This window comes from Diuraphis noxia, unplaced genomic scaffold (assembly GCF_037042655.1).
Source record: "Diuraphis noxia isolate RWA-SAM2 unplaced genomic scaffold, SU_Dnox_SAM2 contig0003, whole genome shotgun sequence".
NCBI classification, from domain to species: Eukaryota; Metazoa; Arthropoda; class Insecta; order Hemiptera; family Aphididae; genus Diuraphis; species Diuraphis noxia.
Genome location: NW_028301713.1, coordinates 54,557,009 through 54,573,553, shown reverse-complemented (window position 1 = coordinate 54,573,553; position 16,545 = coordinate 54,557,009). Strand labels below are relative to the sequence as shown.

At 27.2% G+C, this 16,545-nt stretch overlaps 1 protein-coding gene and 2 long non-coding RNA genes across 6 annotated transcripts; 2 read left to right on the top strand and 1 right to left on the bottom strand.

The window, feature by feature from the left end:
- Positions 1 to 5: 5 nt before the first annotated feature.
- On the bottom strand, positions 6 to 13,360 carry LOC107162852 (serine/threonine-protein phosphatase CPPED1-like). 4 transcript variants are annotated; one of them, XM_015509961.2, is made up of 6 exons: positions 13,219 to 13,360; positions 2,897 to 2,974; positions 940 to 1,152; positions 710 to 845; positions 355 to 635; positions 6 to 280 (listed from the first exon to the last, which is right to left on the bottom strand). In XM_015509961.2, exons 2-6 carry the CDS (start codon positions 2,967 to 2,969, stop codon positions 87 to 89), a joined length of 897 nt encoding a protein of 298 aa, XP_015365447.2. In that variant the 5' UTR covers positions 2,970 to 2,974; positions 13,219 to 13,360; the 3' UTR covers positions 6 to 86. The 4 variants fall into 4 exon arrangements, with proteins under 4 accessions (XP_015365447.2, XP_089079075.1, XP_015365449.2 ...); XM_089222949.1 differs by lacking the exon at positions 13,219 to 13,360 and adding an exon at positions 5,767 to 5,785; XM_015509963.2 differs by lacking the exon at positions 13,219 to 13,360 and adding an exon at positions 4,548 to 4,666.
- LOC149057545 (uncharacterized) lies at positions 9,422 to 10,253 on the top strand. Its single transcript, XR_016190855.1, has 3 exons — positions 9,422 to 9,578; positions 9,651 to 9,879; positions 9,943 to 10,253. It is a non-coding gene; the product is annotated as an uncharacterized LOC149057545 (long non-coding RNA).
- LOC149057544 (uncharacterized) lies at positions 12,949 to 15,505 on the top strand. The gene is made up of 2 exons (XR_016190854.1): positions 12,949 to 13,359; positions 15,156 to 15,505. It is a non-coding gene; the product is annotated as an uncharacterized LOC149057544 (long non-coding RNA).
- Positions 15,506 to 16,545: the final 1,040 nt, after the last annotated feature.

The following is a 16,545-nucleotide window of genomic DNA, read 5'->3' as shown; positions in this document are numbered from 1 at the left end:
TACAATTAATATAATATGGCCTCTTTATTAAAATTTGTATTGATTTAAATGTTACAAAATTTTAAATTATACTAAATATTTTAATTTCAAATAGAATTTGGTATTTGTTCTAGAGGATAATATGTATGTACAACATTGTTTTCATACATTTTGACCACTCTTAGTCCGGAAGGATCTTCTCCCAATGGAGCTCCGAGTGCACAAGTTGTAACCAATTCAAGATTTTTATAAAATCCAGTTGAGTTTTTGTGATAATGGCCAGAAAAAACATGAGTCACACCTAAAAATAATTTATATCAACATTTAACTCGAAAATTTTTGTTCTCAACATTTATGATATTAATTAATCTTTACCAGCTCCACACAGTTTTTCAAGCATTTCATGTCTAAGGTTTTTTCGAATATTGAAATATGAATCTTCCTCATCTAATTTACTTATAAACCATGGTATGTGTTGAAATACAATTATTCTTTGACCTTTGTATTTCTTCAATATTTCATTTAACCATTCTTCTTGTTGTGCTGCAAATTTATCGACATCACTACCATTTTTATAATATTGGGAGTTTAACACTAAAAACAGTACTCCTCCACACCAAAATGAAAAATAATCTTGGCCAAAATTCTCACGGTATCTAAAAATTGTAATTAATTATCTACAAAAATGAAAGATAGAATTTGATGTATTCGTAAAATTAAACTATGTTACTTGTTGATTGAATTTTTATCTGGGATATCACCAATATCATGATTTCCACACAAGCAAACCAGAGATATAGAGGGGTGTACATTTGAGAAAATGTTCTTAAAATCATTTATTTGTAGTTCATTTAACACAGTATCATCTGAAATATGGATGCATTGCTATATAGAAAATATATATAAACCATTAATTAAATAATTATGATATAATCATTAAGCTAAATAAACACAACTAACTACAAGGCATTTCATTTATTAAGTCGCCACACACAACCAAAAATTGAGGTCTTGGGGACAAATTATTAATTTTATCTATTGCAAAAATAGCTTTATCCATTTCTATTTTCCAGTCTTTAGGATCTCGTTTTAGAGGTGGCTTTATGAAACCAAATTGAGGATCAGCCACGATCACAAAGTAAAAATTGTCAGTCCATAATTGATTGTTTTTAACTAAAATTAAAAAACAAATATAAAATTATATAATATATAATAGTAATATAATGCATTGCATAGGTAACCATTAACCATATGTCCATTGTCCATATATAGATATAACCACACAACCGTAACAAGTTTCGGTCGGTAGGTACATGACAATATTTTTTACCTGGAGAATGAACGGTTACATACGTTTAAATTATGTCTCCCAAAAATGTTGTACAACTTTTAATTTACAAATATACTTATATTTATATTTTATACAACATCATTAAATTTATAAAAAATATTTTGATCATTATACTCTAATTACTCACCTGCCTCTACCTATTTAATATTATTATGTTATTTAATTATTATAGCTATAAACATCGAAAATCTTTATTTTCGTCTTAAGATTTTTTTTGGAATTATATATATATATATTCGTTAATTTTATAGTACACAAACATGTTGCAGTGTTAAATTTTGAGTCAATGTGTCTAAACATTCACCGCCTAAGATGCCCAATCGGCAAGCACTTATACCCTAAGTTCCTGCTGCTTATCGGCCAATAAAATTACTTTATCGTTAACACCATCGTCGTAACCTAGGCAGCAGGTCCAAGAGTCCACCTTTCCTTGGAATTTTTAAAAGTTCAATATAAGTTTTTATATATTGAATATAAAAATAATAAGTGACCAATATTGATATAAAAAAAATGTTAGATCCCCGAAATTTTTTCAGTTACTCACGGTCTTCACCATTACAATATAAAAGCACAAAACCATAACGTATTGATACACATGTTGTAACAATGCACCTTACATATAAGATATAACAGATGGTCAAAAGTAGACCGAGTTGGTGCAATGGTGGATGTAAAAAGAATTCCCCACTTCCAGTTATCTAATAATACGTTTGATTTCAGCAAAGAGCTTGGCGTTTTAAAGTAGGTACTGTTTGCATCTCTCAACAGTCAGCCATCGTTTTTTAACCGCAGATTCATATAATTCATTGATACACATAACACATGCAAATCACAAACAACTACATTCATATTCTTTCCTTGCTACCAACAAAGATTCCATTAAACAAATGTTATTATTTATGAAATATGTTATATTTTTCAATTTAGTTTAATCAATTAAAGGTATATTACTTATTAGATACAATACAATGGTCCTGTTATTGACGCTTCAATTCTAATTAATTATTTTTTTAATAACGCTTTATTATGTGTCCATATAGGTAGGTAGGTATATATTAAAATATTACATAAGCATAAACACATACATATATTTAAGCTTACACAGTCTTTGCATTTTCTAAAACAATGGTAAGGTAATATGTTTCAAAAAATGCTTGACTACCTCAAAACGACCATACCTATGTTTTTATATTTCAAATACCTACCTAAATAATAAGTCATACAATTTCAATATTCAGTCTAGAAGTAACTAAGTATTGGACAAAATTCAACGAGCAATTTGAAATTGTAAAAAAAGTAAAACATTTATTATTTTTGTTCAGATATTCAGTAAGAGATTTCTAGATTAAGATTTCTTTAAACAATATTGACACAATTTTGAATAGGAAATTAAAATTTTAAAGTGTCGAGGAAATTTAATCATTAAATGTTTAGGAGTAAAGTGCAAAATAAATATTGAATATCGTGTCATCACGTGGAATGATTATCAATAGTTATTATTTAAAATGTACATATCTATATGAATATCCAAATACCCAAATCTGTATACAATTAACTTGAACTTACATTTATCGTGTCCAATTTTTTCTTCAATCTCGTGCCTATTCCAATTTACTGTTTCTTTAATATTTTCTGTCATTTTCGCTGTAAAATCAGGTATAATAATTATTTATTTTATCTGTTTCTTAAATAATTGAAAAATATATAAATTAATTTATTAATAAAATATCCTGAATCGTATATTTATACTTATAACTTATAAGTACCCATAACCCATACCATATATAGTCACAGTGGTGTAAATATCCAATATTTTGAGAAATTTCTTTACAAGCTACTCCCGATTTTATTTTTAATATAGGTAGAAAGTATAGACAATAGTTCATTATTATACTATGCAATATAATTTAATATTTATGTTCAGTAAAAAGTTAAATTTTCATCTGAAGAAAAAAAAATGTGTATAATATAATTTGAGGAACTGAGGGAGCTAAAGACGAACCCATCCATCCTCCCTAATAACTTCGTTATTGCAATTAATAGATACATAAATTTAAAATGCTCGAGATATTTTATATTATATATGACGTAGGTATCTAATTATATAAAAGTAATAATTGCGAAATAAAATTTGCATACATAATATTGCTGATAGATAAGTTATCGAGAGGCTTATTTTTCAAACGCCTTTGTAATATTATGCATATATCAGTAAAAAATAGTATAAAGCATATAATAAAGAGATTAAAGATTATAAAATAGGTATTATACCATTTATACCTAATAAGTATAAAGTTTAATAAGTAATAATCATCTAGTTATAAAGTAGATAATGTTTCCATAATAGAATGTTTTAACAACAATTTTATTTTAACAGACGTGATTAACTTTATTTAAAAAAACATCTTTGATATTTACTATTAACAACATTATAACTATCATTGAATACTTGGCTTTACGACTATACGACATTCAGTGGCGTAACTAGGATTTTAATGGTTTGTGGCATAAAATCTTTAGGGGCCCCTTAAATGCTTTAAATAGGTAAACAAAACTACAAAAGATTTAAAGATGACTCTTCACTAGGTGTTTTAAATTAAAAATTAATCCATAGTTATAATATTAAATTAATAAATTGGTTCAAAACATAAGTATCTAAGCCCGCCAAGGTCCAAGGAACATATTGGCATATTTATAAAAACAACTACAATAATTAAAAAAATTAGGTCATTTGACAATAAATAAGTGAATAAGAGAAAAAATAAAATAATTTTTGAAATAGATTATATTAATTTGTTTCTTGATTTTTATCGTATTAACCGATCTATTAATAATCCGTCAATGTTCATTTTTTGACTAACAACTTTTTTTATCGAAGCTAAATCTAAAAAACGTACCTATAAAATAACTATGTAAATGTAAGACGTGCTACTTACTTAATTATGTGAATTTTAGTCTACAATAAAATGTCGTATAGTCGTAACAGATAAGATAAAGTTTTATTAATGCGTAACCAATATAACTAAATTTGAAATGATTATAATATCAGGTAATACGATTAAACATTAAAATAACTACAAATTCATATCACATAAAACAAGACAATGGGCAATGAATGTTTAGATAGGTACCTATTCAATAAATATTAAACAAATCGTTTTAAAAACATGAAATAAGAAATTAATACAAAAATATTATTATTATTTTAAGTATCTACCTAGATCTTTTTATCTTGTCAACAAAAATTAAATTTTAGGTGCACCGAGACGGCGAGACCTCTCAGCCTAGCTGTGGCATTTACTCACGAACACTCTGTCTTTACACAACTGATACTATTGTGTTGTTGTGATCTACTACTATTAATACTATTTATTAAAATTAATAGTAGTACCTACACTAATACACTTATACATATCATAAACCTAAATACCTTGTACTTTTAATAATAGCATAAAGCATAATACTGTTGAACATCGATACAATAAGCATTAAGAAGTTTGAATGTTTGAGAAACACGATTGCAGTGAAATGGCATGTATACAGATTATACAGATCATAATTGTCTATAATATGTTATTTATTACAATATACCCATCGTTCATCCACGATATGATATGCAAATCAATAATTATTATTAATGAACAATAATCGCCAATTTCTATATGAGAACACTGAAGGAATCCCTAAATAAAAGAACACAAACATAAGAAGAATAACTTTTTAAAAATTTGAAATATATTAATAATTGATTACAAAAATTAAAATATTATGGGGTATCAATCGTATGGAAAAATGTACCTACGACCTACCTATGATAAAATAAAATATATTATAATCCTATAATGTCATTAAGTATTATCATGTAGATATAAGAATGGTGGACGGAGCAGCAAGTTTCGAGACTGCCATTGATCGTGACAGGTGGAGAGGTTTAGTAGAAGTTGCAAAAGGCCTTAATGGGCCTTAATAAAGCAAAAAAAAGTATTATCATAACATTTTGTTAATTGTATAAAAGGGGTAAACTTTATACTTGGATACTCAATAATTAAAAAGAACCTTTTTTGACCTATCAACTCAATGAATAATTTCGTTACAAAACTACAGTAGTTCCTATAACATTAGTATAATATATATTATATTTTATATAATATAAATTGAATTACAAAATAAATATCATTGTTATTCTTCATTCTACTGAAATTATATTATAGGCTTCTTTTTTGTTGCTATAAAGTTTATAGTTTATATAGTTTGATACTCTATGTATAGGGGAATGGATACAACATATGGACCACCTATCAATAAGTTGCATTTTTATTACCCAATTATCGATAAGCCTTTTAACATTTTATTTAATATATATATTGTTTGGCATCTTTATTGAGATACTAGTGGTATAAATGTATAATACAGAAAGTGAAATAATTTTTTATTACCGTTAATTGCCTGTATAGATCTTTACATACTTTTATGCTATTATTTGAGTAATAATCAATTAAAATATCTTTAAAAATTGTTCTTTTCTTCCTTGGTGTTTTTTATCGATTGCCACACTGAAGTGGTAGTTTTGGTGGAGCGCGAACGTCCTCTACTATTGAAACTTGGTTAATCCCATTTAATATGTAAATATCATAAAATAATTAATTATGGCAATTATTGACACTTAATAGTAATTACCCAGATAATTACTGTAAGAGTTTTAAAATAGGTACCATCCTACCTAGCTATATTAGGTACCAATAAATAAAACACAAGTATTGACGAAATACGATTTGTTTTTAGTATTAGGTTAAATAATATAATATATAAAACCAATCTTTATTTAACTTTGTATCGAGTTTCTAGCTCAACAAAGTAACCAAAAAAGTTTGGACAATACCAATATTACTAATAAGTATGATAAACGTATACTTGAAATGTAACCAAACAAAACAGAATATTATAGTAGCCAGCTAGTATAGGTATTGCAGAAAATAATAAATTAATATTAATACGCTCAACTGCTCAATCTCAAATATATAATATATATGTATTACTGTATTAGTATTATAGTGTATACAATATTCATTAATATCATTATATAAATTATAATTGCTAATTATAATAAATGGAAACATAACAATTAACAGTTACATTATAACTTCTCATGGTGGTAAATAAATAAAAGTTTCTTCAAATCAAAAATTGTGGCTACACACGATCATCAGTCGACAGTTTTAACTGAACAAACGAACAGTCTCAACTGTCAGTCAGAACTGTATGTAGATTAAAAAATGAAAACTGACAGTTTTTTATTATCAGTTGAAACTGATTGAATATTGTGGTCACATATTTTTCAAACTGAACTGACCGTAATGTTCAGTTTAAACTGTGCGTGTGTAGGTCAATCGCATCAGTTATCAGTTATTATTTATTATCAAATTATTTAAATTATTTTAAAAAAGTGATCAATGACCAGTAATCTGTGATACATTCATGAAAAATTTCACAAAAACAGTGGTTGATTGAATTTATAGAAATACGATATATAAAAAGGCGGGTAAGTCGTGGATGTCGCTCTGCTGTACAGTAGGTTACAAGTGGGTTACTGTAATGGATGGAATTAAATTTGAATCCAATGATATTATATCATTGTATACGTAAAACGATTCTGAGCGAAGTTTATCTGTCTAGGATATATTATAGATTATTAAAAATTTTCAAATCTTGGATTTAAAAAGAAAATGTTTTTATAATTTCTAGTTTAAAATAATTTGCGAATTTTCGTGATATTCGTGATTTTTACATATGTTGTTAAAATTCAAACTTTGAATGTTTCTAAAAAAAAATTGTGCTAGTATATTTCTTTTATATTTCACCTGCTATTGTAAAAATATGTTACGAGCCTTGTATTAAATTTAAAATTCTTAGATATAAAAGGAAATTTTTTATGAATTTCTAGCATAAAATAATTTGTGAATTTTCGTGATTTTTACGTATGTTGTCAAAATTCAAACTTTGAATGCTTGTAAAAAAAAATTGTGACTATGAATTAATTTTATTTTTCAACTTCTATTGTAAAAATATGTTAGGAGCCTTGTATTAAATTTTCAAATCTTAGAATTAAAAATAAAAACTTTCATGAATTTCTATCTAAGATAATTTGAACATTGCCGTAATTTTTACGTATTAAGTCAAAATTTGAACTTTAAATGCTTATAAAAAAAAATAGTGCCTATGTATTTTAAATATTTTTTAACTGCTATTGTTACAATGTGTTAGAAGCCTTGTATTAAATTTTCAAGCTTTTCTACCGAATAAATAAATTTGTATCGATATTTATAGAAAAAAAAACCAAAAAAGTTGAAAAATTAAAATGTGATCAAACATAGAAAATGCCTATATAAACATTCAGTCAAAATTTCAAGTATCTGTGGTCATTTGTTTTAGAGTTACACCAAAATAAGGAAATCGCTAAAAGTGAAAATCCAATGTTGTAAAAATTTAAATTTCAAATGCTCATAAAAATTTAATTTGAATATCCGGTGGACTTTTTATTTGTGACAAAGATTGAAAAACTTTTAAGGAATCTTGTATTACATTTTCAAATCTTAGATTTAAAAACAAATTTTTTTAAGAATTTCTAGCTTAAAATAATTTGTGAATTTTGTGATTTTTACGTATTTTGTCAAAATTCAAACTTTGAATGCTTATAAAAAAAAATTGTGACTATGAATTTCTTTTATTTTTCAACTGCTATTGTTAAAAGTCTTGTATTAAATGTTCAAGCTTTTCTACCCAACAAATAAATTTTTATCGATATTAATTAAAAAAAAACTAATAATGATCGAAAATTTTAAATGGCTATGAATAGTTCAACTGAAGTCGAACATTTTTTTAAATTGCATGGTGGATAGAATATACTTATATAAACATTCGGTGAAAATTTCATGTATCTATGGTCATTTGTTTTAAAGTTACATCAAAAACCAAAATCGATTTTGTCGAAAAATGAGTGTGCATAAAATTTCCCGTTTTCCCCTTAATTTTTAGTTTGTTTTTCTCGATTATTTAGAAAAGTATTAAGAATTTTTGACTTCAATTTTCCCCTAAAGTACCAACTAAATTCACTTTCTGATCGAACGAGGTACTGAAGTCGAAGCACTTTTACTGCCCCAAAATGTGATGACAGACACACAAAAAAAAATCACACATCATTGTAAAATCACAGAATATATGAAATATTTTATATTAATATTAATTAATTAAATAATATTTTATTATATTAATATTGATTAATATTAATATTTTATATTTCATATATTCTGTGGTAAAATTAATACATTCATAGCTCCGCTCATAATCTAAAAACTGTTGTTTTCAATGTGTGATAATGCAAAAGCGAAAGATTTGCTACATAAAATTATTCTTAAGACAATAGAGTATCCTTTACAGAATGATAGTAACAAGTAACAACTGCGGAGTTTTTGTGTTGTTTTATTGTAGTATGTATAGTCCAATGTTTACGCAGAGCTTTTCAAAGGATGTTAATGTGAGAAATTTAAGAAATACATTGCGGTATCGATGTTTGATACCTATACTCTGAAAACATCAGTGAAAGATGCATTATGTGTGCAGAAAATAGGTAAGTAAATTTTACTTGGATGAAAAATGTAATAAATGTCAGCGAAAAGTTCATAATGTATGTGTAGGGAGTGTACGTTACAAATTGATGACTAAAGAATTGAAAAATGAAAACTTTACTTGTGTCTTATGCAATAAATATATTAATTAATTATCTATTTTGAATAGGTAATAAAAACTAATAAGATATACACATAAACAAACTAATACATTGTAAGTAGTTATGAATGGTTGTATAAATTATAAATTATAAATTATTGTTTAGTAAAATGAGATATATTTTTTAACATACAATTATGCAAGTAACTAAGTCATATCTTTAAGAGTGGGCATTAACAGCTAGTTAAAATGTTTAAATAAGGTAAAAAGTTAATTTTTTTAATTAACTTCAGAGCGTAACTAGTTAAATTTATAAACTATTAACTTTTGCTTATAACAATCTTATGTTCACCTAACTTATCTTGAACATGCCTACCTTTGCATATCTCAGCGTTAACTCTACCATTGACGGTCTTCAGTCCGTATGAAAAAGGAGGAAGGGCGCTTTAAAGATATATTTTTTTTGTAATTTTCAAGTATTTAAAATCAATGATGCTTCTTTTGGTTTAATATATTTGATATTCATGTATTGTTCTTTTAAATTGGTTTTTAATTGTAAAATTATCTATGGTTATTGCGTTTTTTTTTCATTTTATAGGTTATAACTGCTGAAGTAATAGCCAATGTTTATAGTACACAGGACCAGGACATGTGATATGAATTGGGAAGTGGAAACAAATATCTAGTTCAGACATTTAGAGTTGTAATGGCAATTGGATTCATTAATATTCAGACATTGAAAGAAGCTTTATGATTTAAGGATTCAGAGTTTCCTTTATTTGATAATATGCCAAATTCTCCATCTGGTGCAAAATCCTTATACATGAGTAAATATCTTATACATAATAATTTATGTATACCTAATTAATTATTGTTATTGGTATTTTTAGCTATTTATGGCGTCATTGTTATAAAGATATTTATGAGAGCAAGAGCATGCAAATTGAAAAGCGAGAAAATATCAATTATCTATCTATGCAATATTTCACCTTCAGGAAACCATGGAAGTGGCACAGGAAGGATTTACTAGCCACTATTTAAGGGATTCAGAGTTGCCTAGTTTTGATGTTACAAAAGCTCACACTTCAAAATCAATACCATCTGCAGGTTAGGTATAATAATGATCGAAAATTTCAAATGGCTATGAATAGTTCAACTGAAGTCAAAAATTTTTAAAAATTGCATGGTGGATAGTAGAATATACTTATATAAACATTCGGTGAAAATTTCATGTATCTATGGTCATTTGTTTTAAAGTTATATCAAAAACCAAAATCGATTTTGTCGAAAAATGAGTGTGCGTAAAAATTCCCGTTTTTCCTTTAAATTTTAGTTTGTTTTTCTCGATTATTTAGAAAAGTATTAAGAATTTTTCACATTTGACCCCCCCCCCCCCACAAAGTACCAACTATATTCACTTTTTAGTCGAACGAGGTACTGAAGTCAAAAGTCTAAGCACTTTTACTACCCCAAAACGTGATGACAGACACACAAAAAAAAAAACACACACACATCATGGTAAAATCAATACATTCATCGCTCCGCTCAGAATCTAAAATGAGTCTTGTTTGTGGCAGAATAAAAGTATAAAGAGTACCATCATCATGATCAGGATTTAAAATTATCAGCTTTTAAGATTCGTCTTGAAAAATTTAAAGAAGTGGACCTCAAGGCAGCTATAGATATATTGAAAAATAAAATTAATACAATCGAAGTTGGTTAACTAAGACTTTTAACTTCAACTTTGAGTTTACCATTTCGACTGTATTTTTAAATAATGTATACCCATAATTTATGGAGCACAAACCGTGTTGCGTTTTTTATAGGTAAAAGGGTAAAGCGGGCGGAATTGTGCTGATTTTTGGGCGCAATCGCGTTTCACCGTTAATGCAGTACGAACGGTGCAATATAATGCAGCCAATATAGTATACTATATATTGTAAGTATAATTTATATTAATTATTTATATATTATAGTAGGCATAGGCGCAAATTGGTTCAAATTGGTGAGGGGGGGGCTTAAGCCCTGAATATTGATGCATTGAGTTTTTAATAGTTTATGGGACACTAATAAATTGGGGAGGAGGAGCTAAGCCCCCTTAACCCCCGTGCGATTTGCGATTATGATGGTAGGTAATAATGCCCATGACCTATATTCCAAATTCCAATACAGAAAAATATTTTGCCAAGTTGTATTGTAGCTCTTTAATGAGAGCATTGCACCGCAAGTTAGAAAGTGCACCCCTCCCAGAAACCAGAAGTGGTTAGGGGATCTAAGCACTCTCAGATCCTTTAAACTATTTAGGCTTAATCCTTAAAAAAAATAAATATATAATAATATAATAATATTATACATATACAATGCGAATAAATTTATATCATTTTTTTTTTTTTTATTGGGGGTGAGGCTTCGACAACAAGGATCATTAGCCTGTGGAACTATTGGTTTTGGTACTCGTGGATGTTTTTGGCAGAATTTCGTATTTTGGGCACTCGTAGGTTTCTACCATGCCCGTGTGCCCGGGTGCGGGACGGTCGCTTCTCTTTCCAGACAGCATACCCGGAAAGCGATGCCACCCATGATTGGTTTTTTTTTAATTTTTTTTTTCCGGTGTTTGCCGGTTCTGTGTTCACACTGCACACGGACCGTCAAAAGTACTCAAAAAATTCTTTCAGATGATAGTCGGTCGGTCCGGTCCGTGCTGTAACGTGATACGTGACGTTGCGGTGTCGTCCGTCTTAATGTGAATTACCTAATTTAAACTAATAATATAATATTTTGTCTTGCCGTTACGTGCTGTGACGGTCCGTGCCGTGCCGTAACAGTGTGAATCGGGCTTTAATCCGCCCGGCCACTGCACCCCCCAATAGTATCAATTATTATAATAAGTAATAACTAATAATTACCTATATAGGTACATTATTTAAACGTTAAATATTATGTAATATGAAGTAATATTATTCCTGCATTGAAATGGTTATTGATTATTCCAGTTTTTGCAGAAACAGTAAAAAATAGTTGTTATTTCTTTTTTTGTATCAGGAGCTGGAGAATTAAAACGTAAATGTCATTAATTCATAAGCGTAATTATCAGGTACATAAGGTATTAAAGCTTAAGCTAAAACTATGGTTATCTGGATCCACACTATCTAACTCTAAAACTTGGGCTATAATGAAGTATACTGTGAAACAAACTGTATTCTCACCCTAACCCTCAAATATCTAGCCTAGCCTACTCATACGATTCCTATAAATCCCCCCCCCCACGACGTCTAAAAGGAAATTGGTGTAGAGATCTTCTTAATGATTAACAAATAATAATAATAATTAATTGAATAAGAAATATATATATATATATTTACCAAATATATTTAAGCAAAAGGAAGTGAGATCATTGGATGGTTTCTTCCCTCACCCTATTCATGTTTTTCTAAATATTATAGCACATATTCTTAGTATGCCTTTGTGTAAAGATTGTATAATGTATATTCTCTAATAAAATTTAAAAAAAATCCATAATACCTTAATAACTTCTATCTATATATTCTGCTAAAATTGACATTACATGCTAATTGCCTCGATTGATCAATATATTTTAATTTTTTACCATTTAGAGATATACTATAAATTATAACCATTTGTGTGTTGATTAATTGTGTCAACATTCAATATTGTTAGGTAATATTTTCAATCACAGAGACGCGGATTAAGGTATACCTTTAATCGTGGTTACTGGTTTTCCGATTTATATTATTGTTTCTAAGCATAAATCATAATATTATCATGTACGAAACAAGGGCCGTGGCTTTAATTAATTGATAATATTATTTAACCGCTAAGATAACGACTTATCGGCAGATAGCAGATAACAACACTATATAGCCTAACGTTTACAGAATACTGAGTCACGTGACTCACTGCCTACTCTACGTATTGTTTGTTGTGTAATATTGCAAATTATAATTAATGCATAAAACTGCATAATTGCATAGTGGTCAAGTGAGATTTTTTATATCTACTTAAATTTCAGTAATATAAATATAATATTTTAATATATATTTTGAAATTGAAAAAATTTGAATCCGTCAAATTATTGTTTACCAATACTGAATGGTGAACGGTTTATTCTAATATTAATCGTATTGTGAAATAATTAAATTGCTTACTGAAATGAATGATTCATGCACGTTTACTTCGATGGATGCGACCAGTCTTGTAGAATTCGTAGGAAAAACTGTTGTTGTACGTACAAAACAGCAACACACTTCAAAAGGCGTCGTTCACACTGTGGATCCCGTGACAAAAAGGTATGGTTAGCTGTTCTTCATTTGTTCCGTGGGCGTGTACACATGACAATATTATAATAGAGATAATTTTTTTTTATTTATAGAATATTTAACCATTTCCTCTTCCCCACAGGTCCTTGTGAAACATTATTCTTGACCAAAGTACTGCCTATGACTAGTATGACTGTTAAATTCTAACATTTCTAACTTCTGAATCTGAACTAAGTGGAAGAAATGTATTTGGATTTGGTTAGTGGTTTTACTACTACTATGTATTATAATATATAATACATAATATAATTGATAGTAATTTAATCGAAAATTGAATACTAATAATACCATATGTTTATTACTTTATTAGGGAGTTTATTTAAATGGTTTTTAGTTCACAAACTTAATTGTGTTTTTCAACATTCTTATTTTATTATTGTTTAAATTTTGATAAAATAAGTTATTTTTTTGAACTATAAATATAAGTAAATATAACATTTTTTATAGAAATAGTGAATAAGGTTAGCTTTACTAAATAGGTACTATATTAAGTAGGTACCTACAAGATAGTAAAATATTAGGTATATCTTAAAAAATTTAATTTGTTTTATGGGCGTATACAATTTAGGTTCTGGTTATTTTTTTTTTTCAATTTGATATTTTTGAATTAATCATTAAAATATTTATTCAATGTTACCCTCAGATTGCCGTTCATAAAAATGAAAATGAATTATGAATGGTTATATTACAGGTATACCTATATTGGCTATATTTATCTTTAATCTCATAGTTATTTAATTATTACATTTTCCGTTTTTAATAAATATTACAAAATGTATAACTATATTTCAATATTTTCAATCATTAATTTAGATTGATAATATTGCCAGTGACATAATATTAGCCCATAACTTAGACACTATTGCAGCAATTAGACAGTTATGCCAAACATTTTTGATTGGTATAAACTTTGGTATTTTATCATTTTAAAATAGGCCTTTTTATTTTTAATACGATATATACAATCTGTTCCCTTAGGAACAATACAAATATGTGATGATAATGATAGTTTTTACATGATTAATTTGATGAAAGAAGTCACAACTTTAAAAATAAAAAAACAAGTAATGATAGTGTTTAAATCTTAAAATAAACTAACAGTCACTTTTAAAAATTTAGTTTTTAGAAAAGATAGACTTAAAGTATTTTCTCTATTGAAGAAAAAAATGTAAATATACCTATTAGCAAACGTCATGTTACAATTGGCAATATTTTTGATGTAAAAAGAAAAAATTTATTCAGATCACCTGAGTATCTACCGGGATCACTTAAAACTATGGTTATCTGGTTCCACACTATCTAACACTTGGGACTATAATTAAGTATGTTGTGAATCATTGTTTTTATCAGAAACTTTTGAGTAGTTTTCAAAGTGGATTATGAAAAAAATAAAAAATAATGAAATTCATGTATGACATTTAGATGGTCATATTAAGCATGTTGTAGGTCAAAGATAAAATTGATAAATTATCTGGTTGTTATTAATTTATATTCATTAAATTAAGATAAATCCCTGTATTTCTTGGCTTAATTGCTTAAATGTTGTTAATAGACGATACTTGTTGAATATGCTTATAAAACAAATTTAGAATTAAGTATTAAGTACCTATCTATTTATCTACCTACTCTCAAACCCATATTATAATGTTATATATACCTATTAGTATATTTATACAAATACAACCGCATATTTCAATATTCAATTATTATCTTACACAATGTATCTGTAATTTATTTTATATTTATATAAGAACTTATTTTTTCAGTATCATACTGCTGACCAACAAACAATGTGAAATATTTTCTGGAGTAAACATCAAAAGTGTTCAGTTAGCTGATTTGTAATGGCAGATGGATTTTTAGATGCAATTCATTATTTTATACTTATTATTAGGCAACAATATTTATATTATTTAAACTATTAAAGTATTAATTATAATTTATAATCATTAATCAATGATAAAATACATATTTATAATTTATGTACTATCTATATAAAATATAGCCTATAGGTACACTGTGATATATAAAATAATATTTTATTTATTTTTTAAATTGTGTTATACAATATCAATATCAGATTAAACTTATAATATCTATATTTTTTTTTTATTAAGTTACTTATCATTATTATTTATATTTAGTCCAATCCTACTGTAATACACATTGATTCACCACTACCATTTGTAAAAATAGCACAAGTTTAATATCTGACTACTATTGACATTTAATGTATTAACAACACATTATATGTGGGGCTTGATCATTAGGCAATCTTTGACCTTTTACTTACTACTTAAATCTTGCTTCCAAATATGTTATTATTTATAAATAAAAGATAATGTATTCGGACTAAGCTTTCTGGGGAGAGTCTAGACAACATCTTGAGTGGACTCAAGCAGTCAAGCCTTCAAATATCTGACAATGCTATTCACTATGTTATTTTACTCACTGATGATGGTTCTAAGGACAATAACTTTCAATATAGTGTTAAACTAAGGCTATTTAAATTATGACTAATCAGAGAAAAATAAAATCTAATTAATAAACTATTTCCAATGTTGAGTAACATACGAAATATTTTAAAAGATGTAAAAGTGATAATCCAAAAATCCAATAATTTGTATCTATTATTGGAAACTCAATTAATGTTTCCTCAACTAAAACTTTTGTTTAGTTTGTAAAACACAAAATGTCCTTATAATATATTCAATAATACATTTTATAAACAGTGAAACCTCCCTTAACGGACACCTATAATTAACAGACTTCTCTCAATAACATACAAATTTTCCAATCCCGACATTGCCCCATTGGAATTAATAAATTTCGATTCTCTAAAAAAACTGACAGAATTTAAATATCTTTAAATGACAGACAGATATACTAAGAGTCTGAGAAACAAAAACTCACTCATATTGTACTTGTACATATGTACTATACAGGGTGATTCTTTTATCAAACAACACTTATATGGTGTTTGTGTGTAAATACCACCTAACATACACCTATAACACACAAACACCACCCAACTTTGGGAGGCTATATCTTGAAAACGAATTGACGAAAAATGAAAATTTAAACGTGAAAATTCATTGAAAAAATAGCCTTTTTAGTTTATCAAATTTTAAGTATAGGTTGTCATTTGAAAATCAA

Excerpts from the sequence above, each read along its gene's own strand:
- LOC107162852 (XM_015509961.2), bottom strand. The coding sequence starts at position 2,969 with ATGACAGAAAATATTAAAGAAACAGTAAATTGGAATAGGCACGAGATT. Across the intron at positions 1,153-2,896 it reads AAAAATTGGACACGATAAAT|TTAAAAACAATCAATTATGG; the intron begins GTAAGTTCAAGT and ends TTTTAATTTTAG. Across the intron at positions 636-709 it reads GATAAAAATTCAATCAACAA|ATACCGTGAGAATTTTGGCC; the intron begins GTAACATAGTTT and ends TACAATTTTTAG.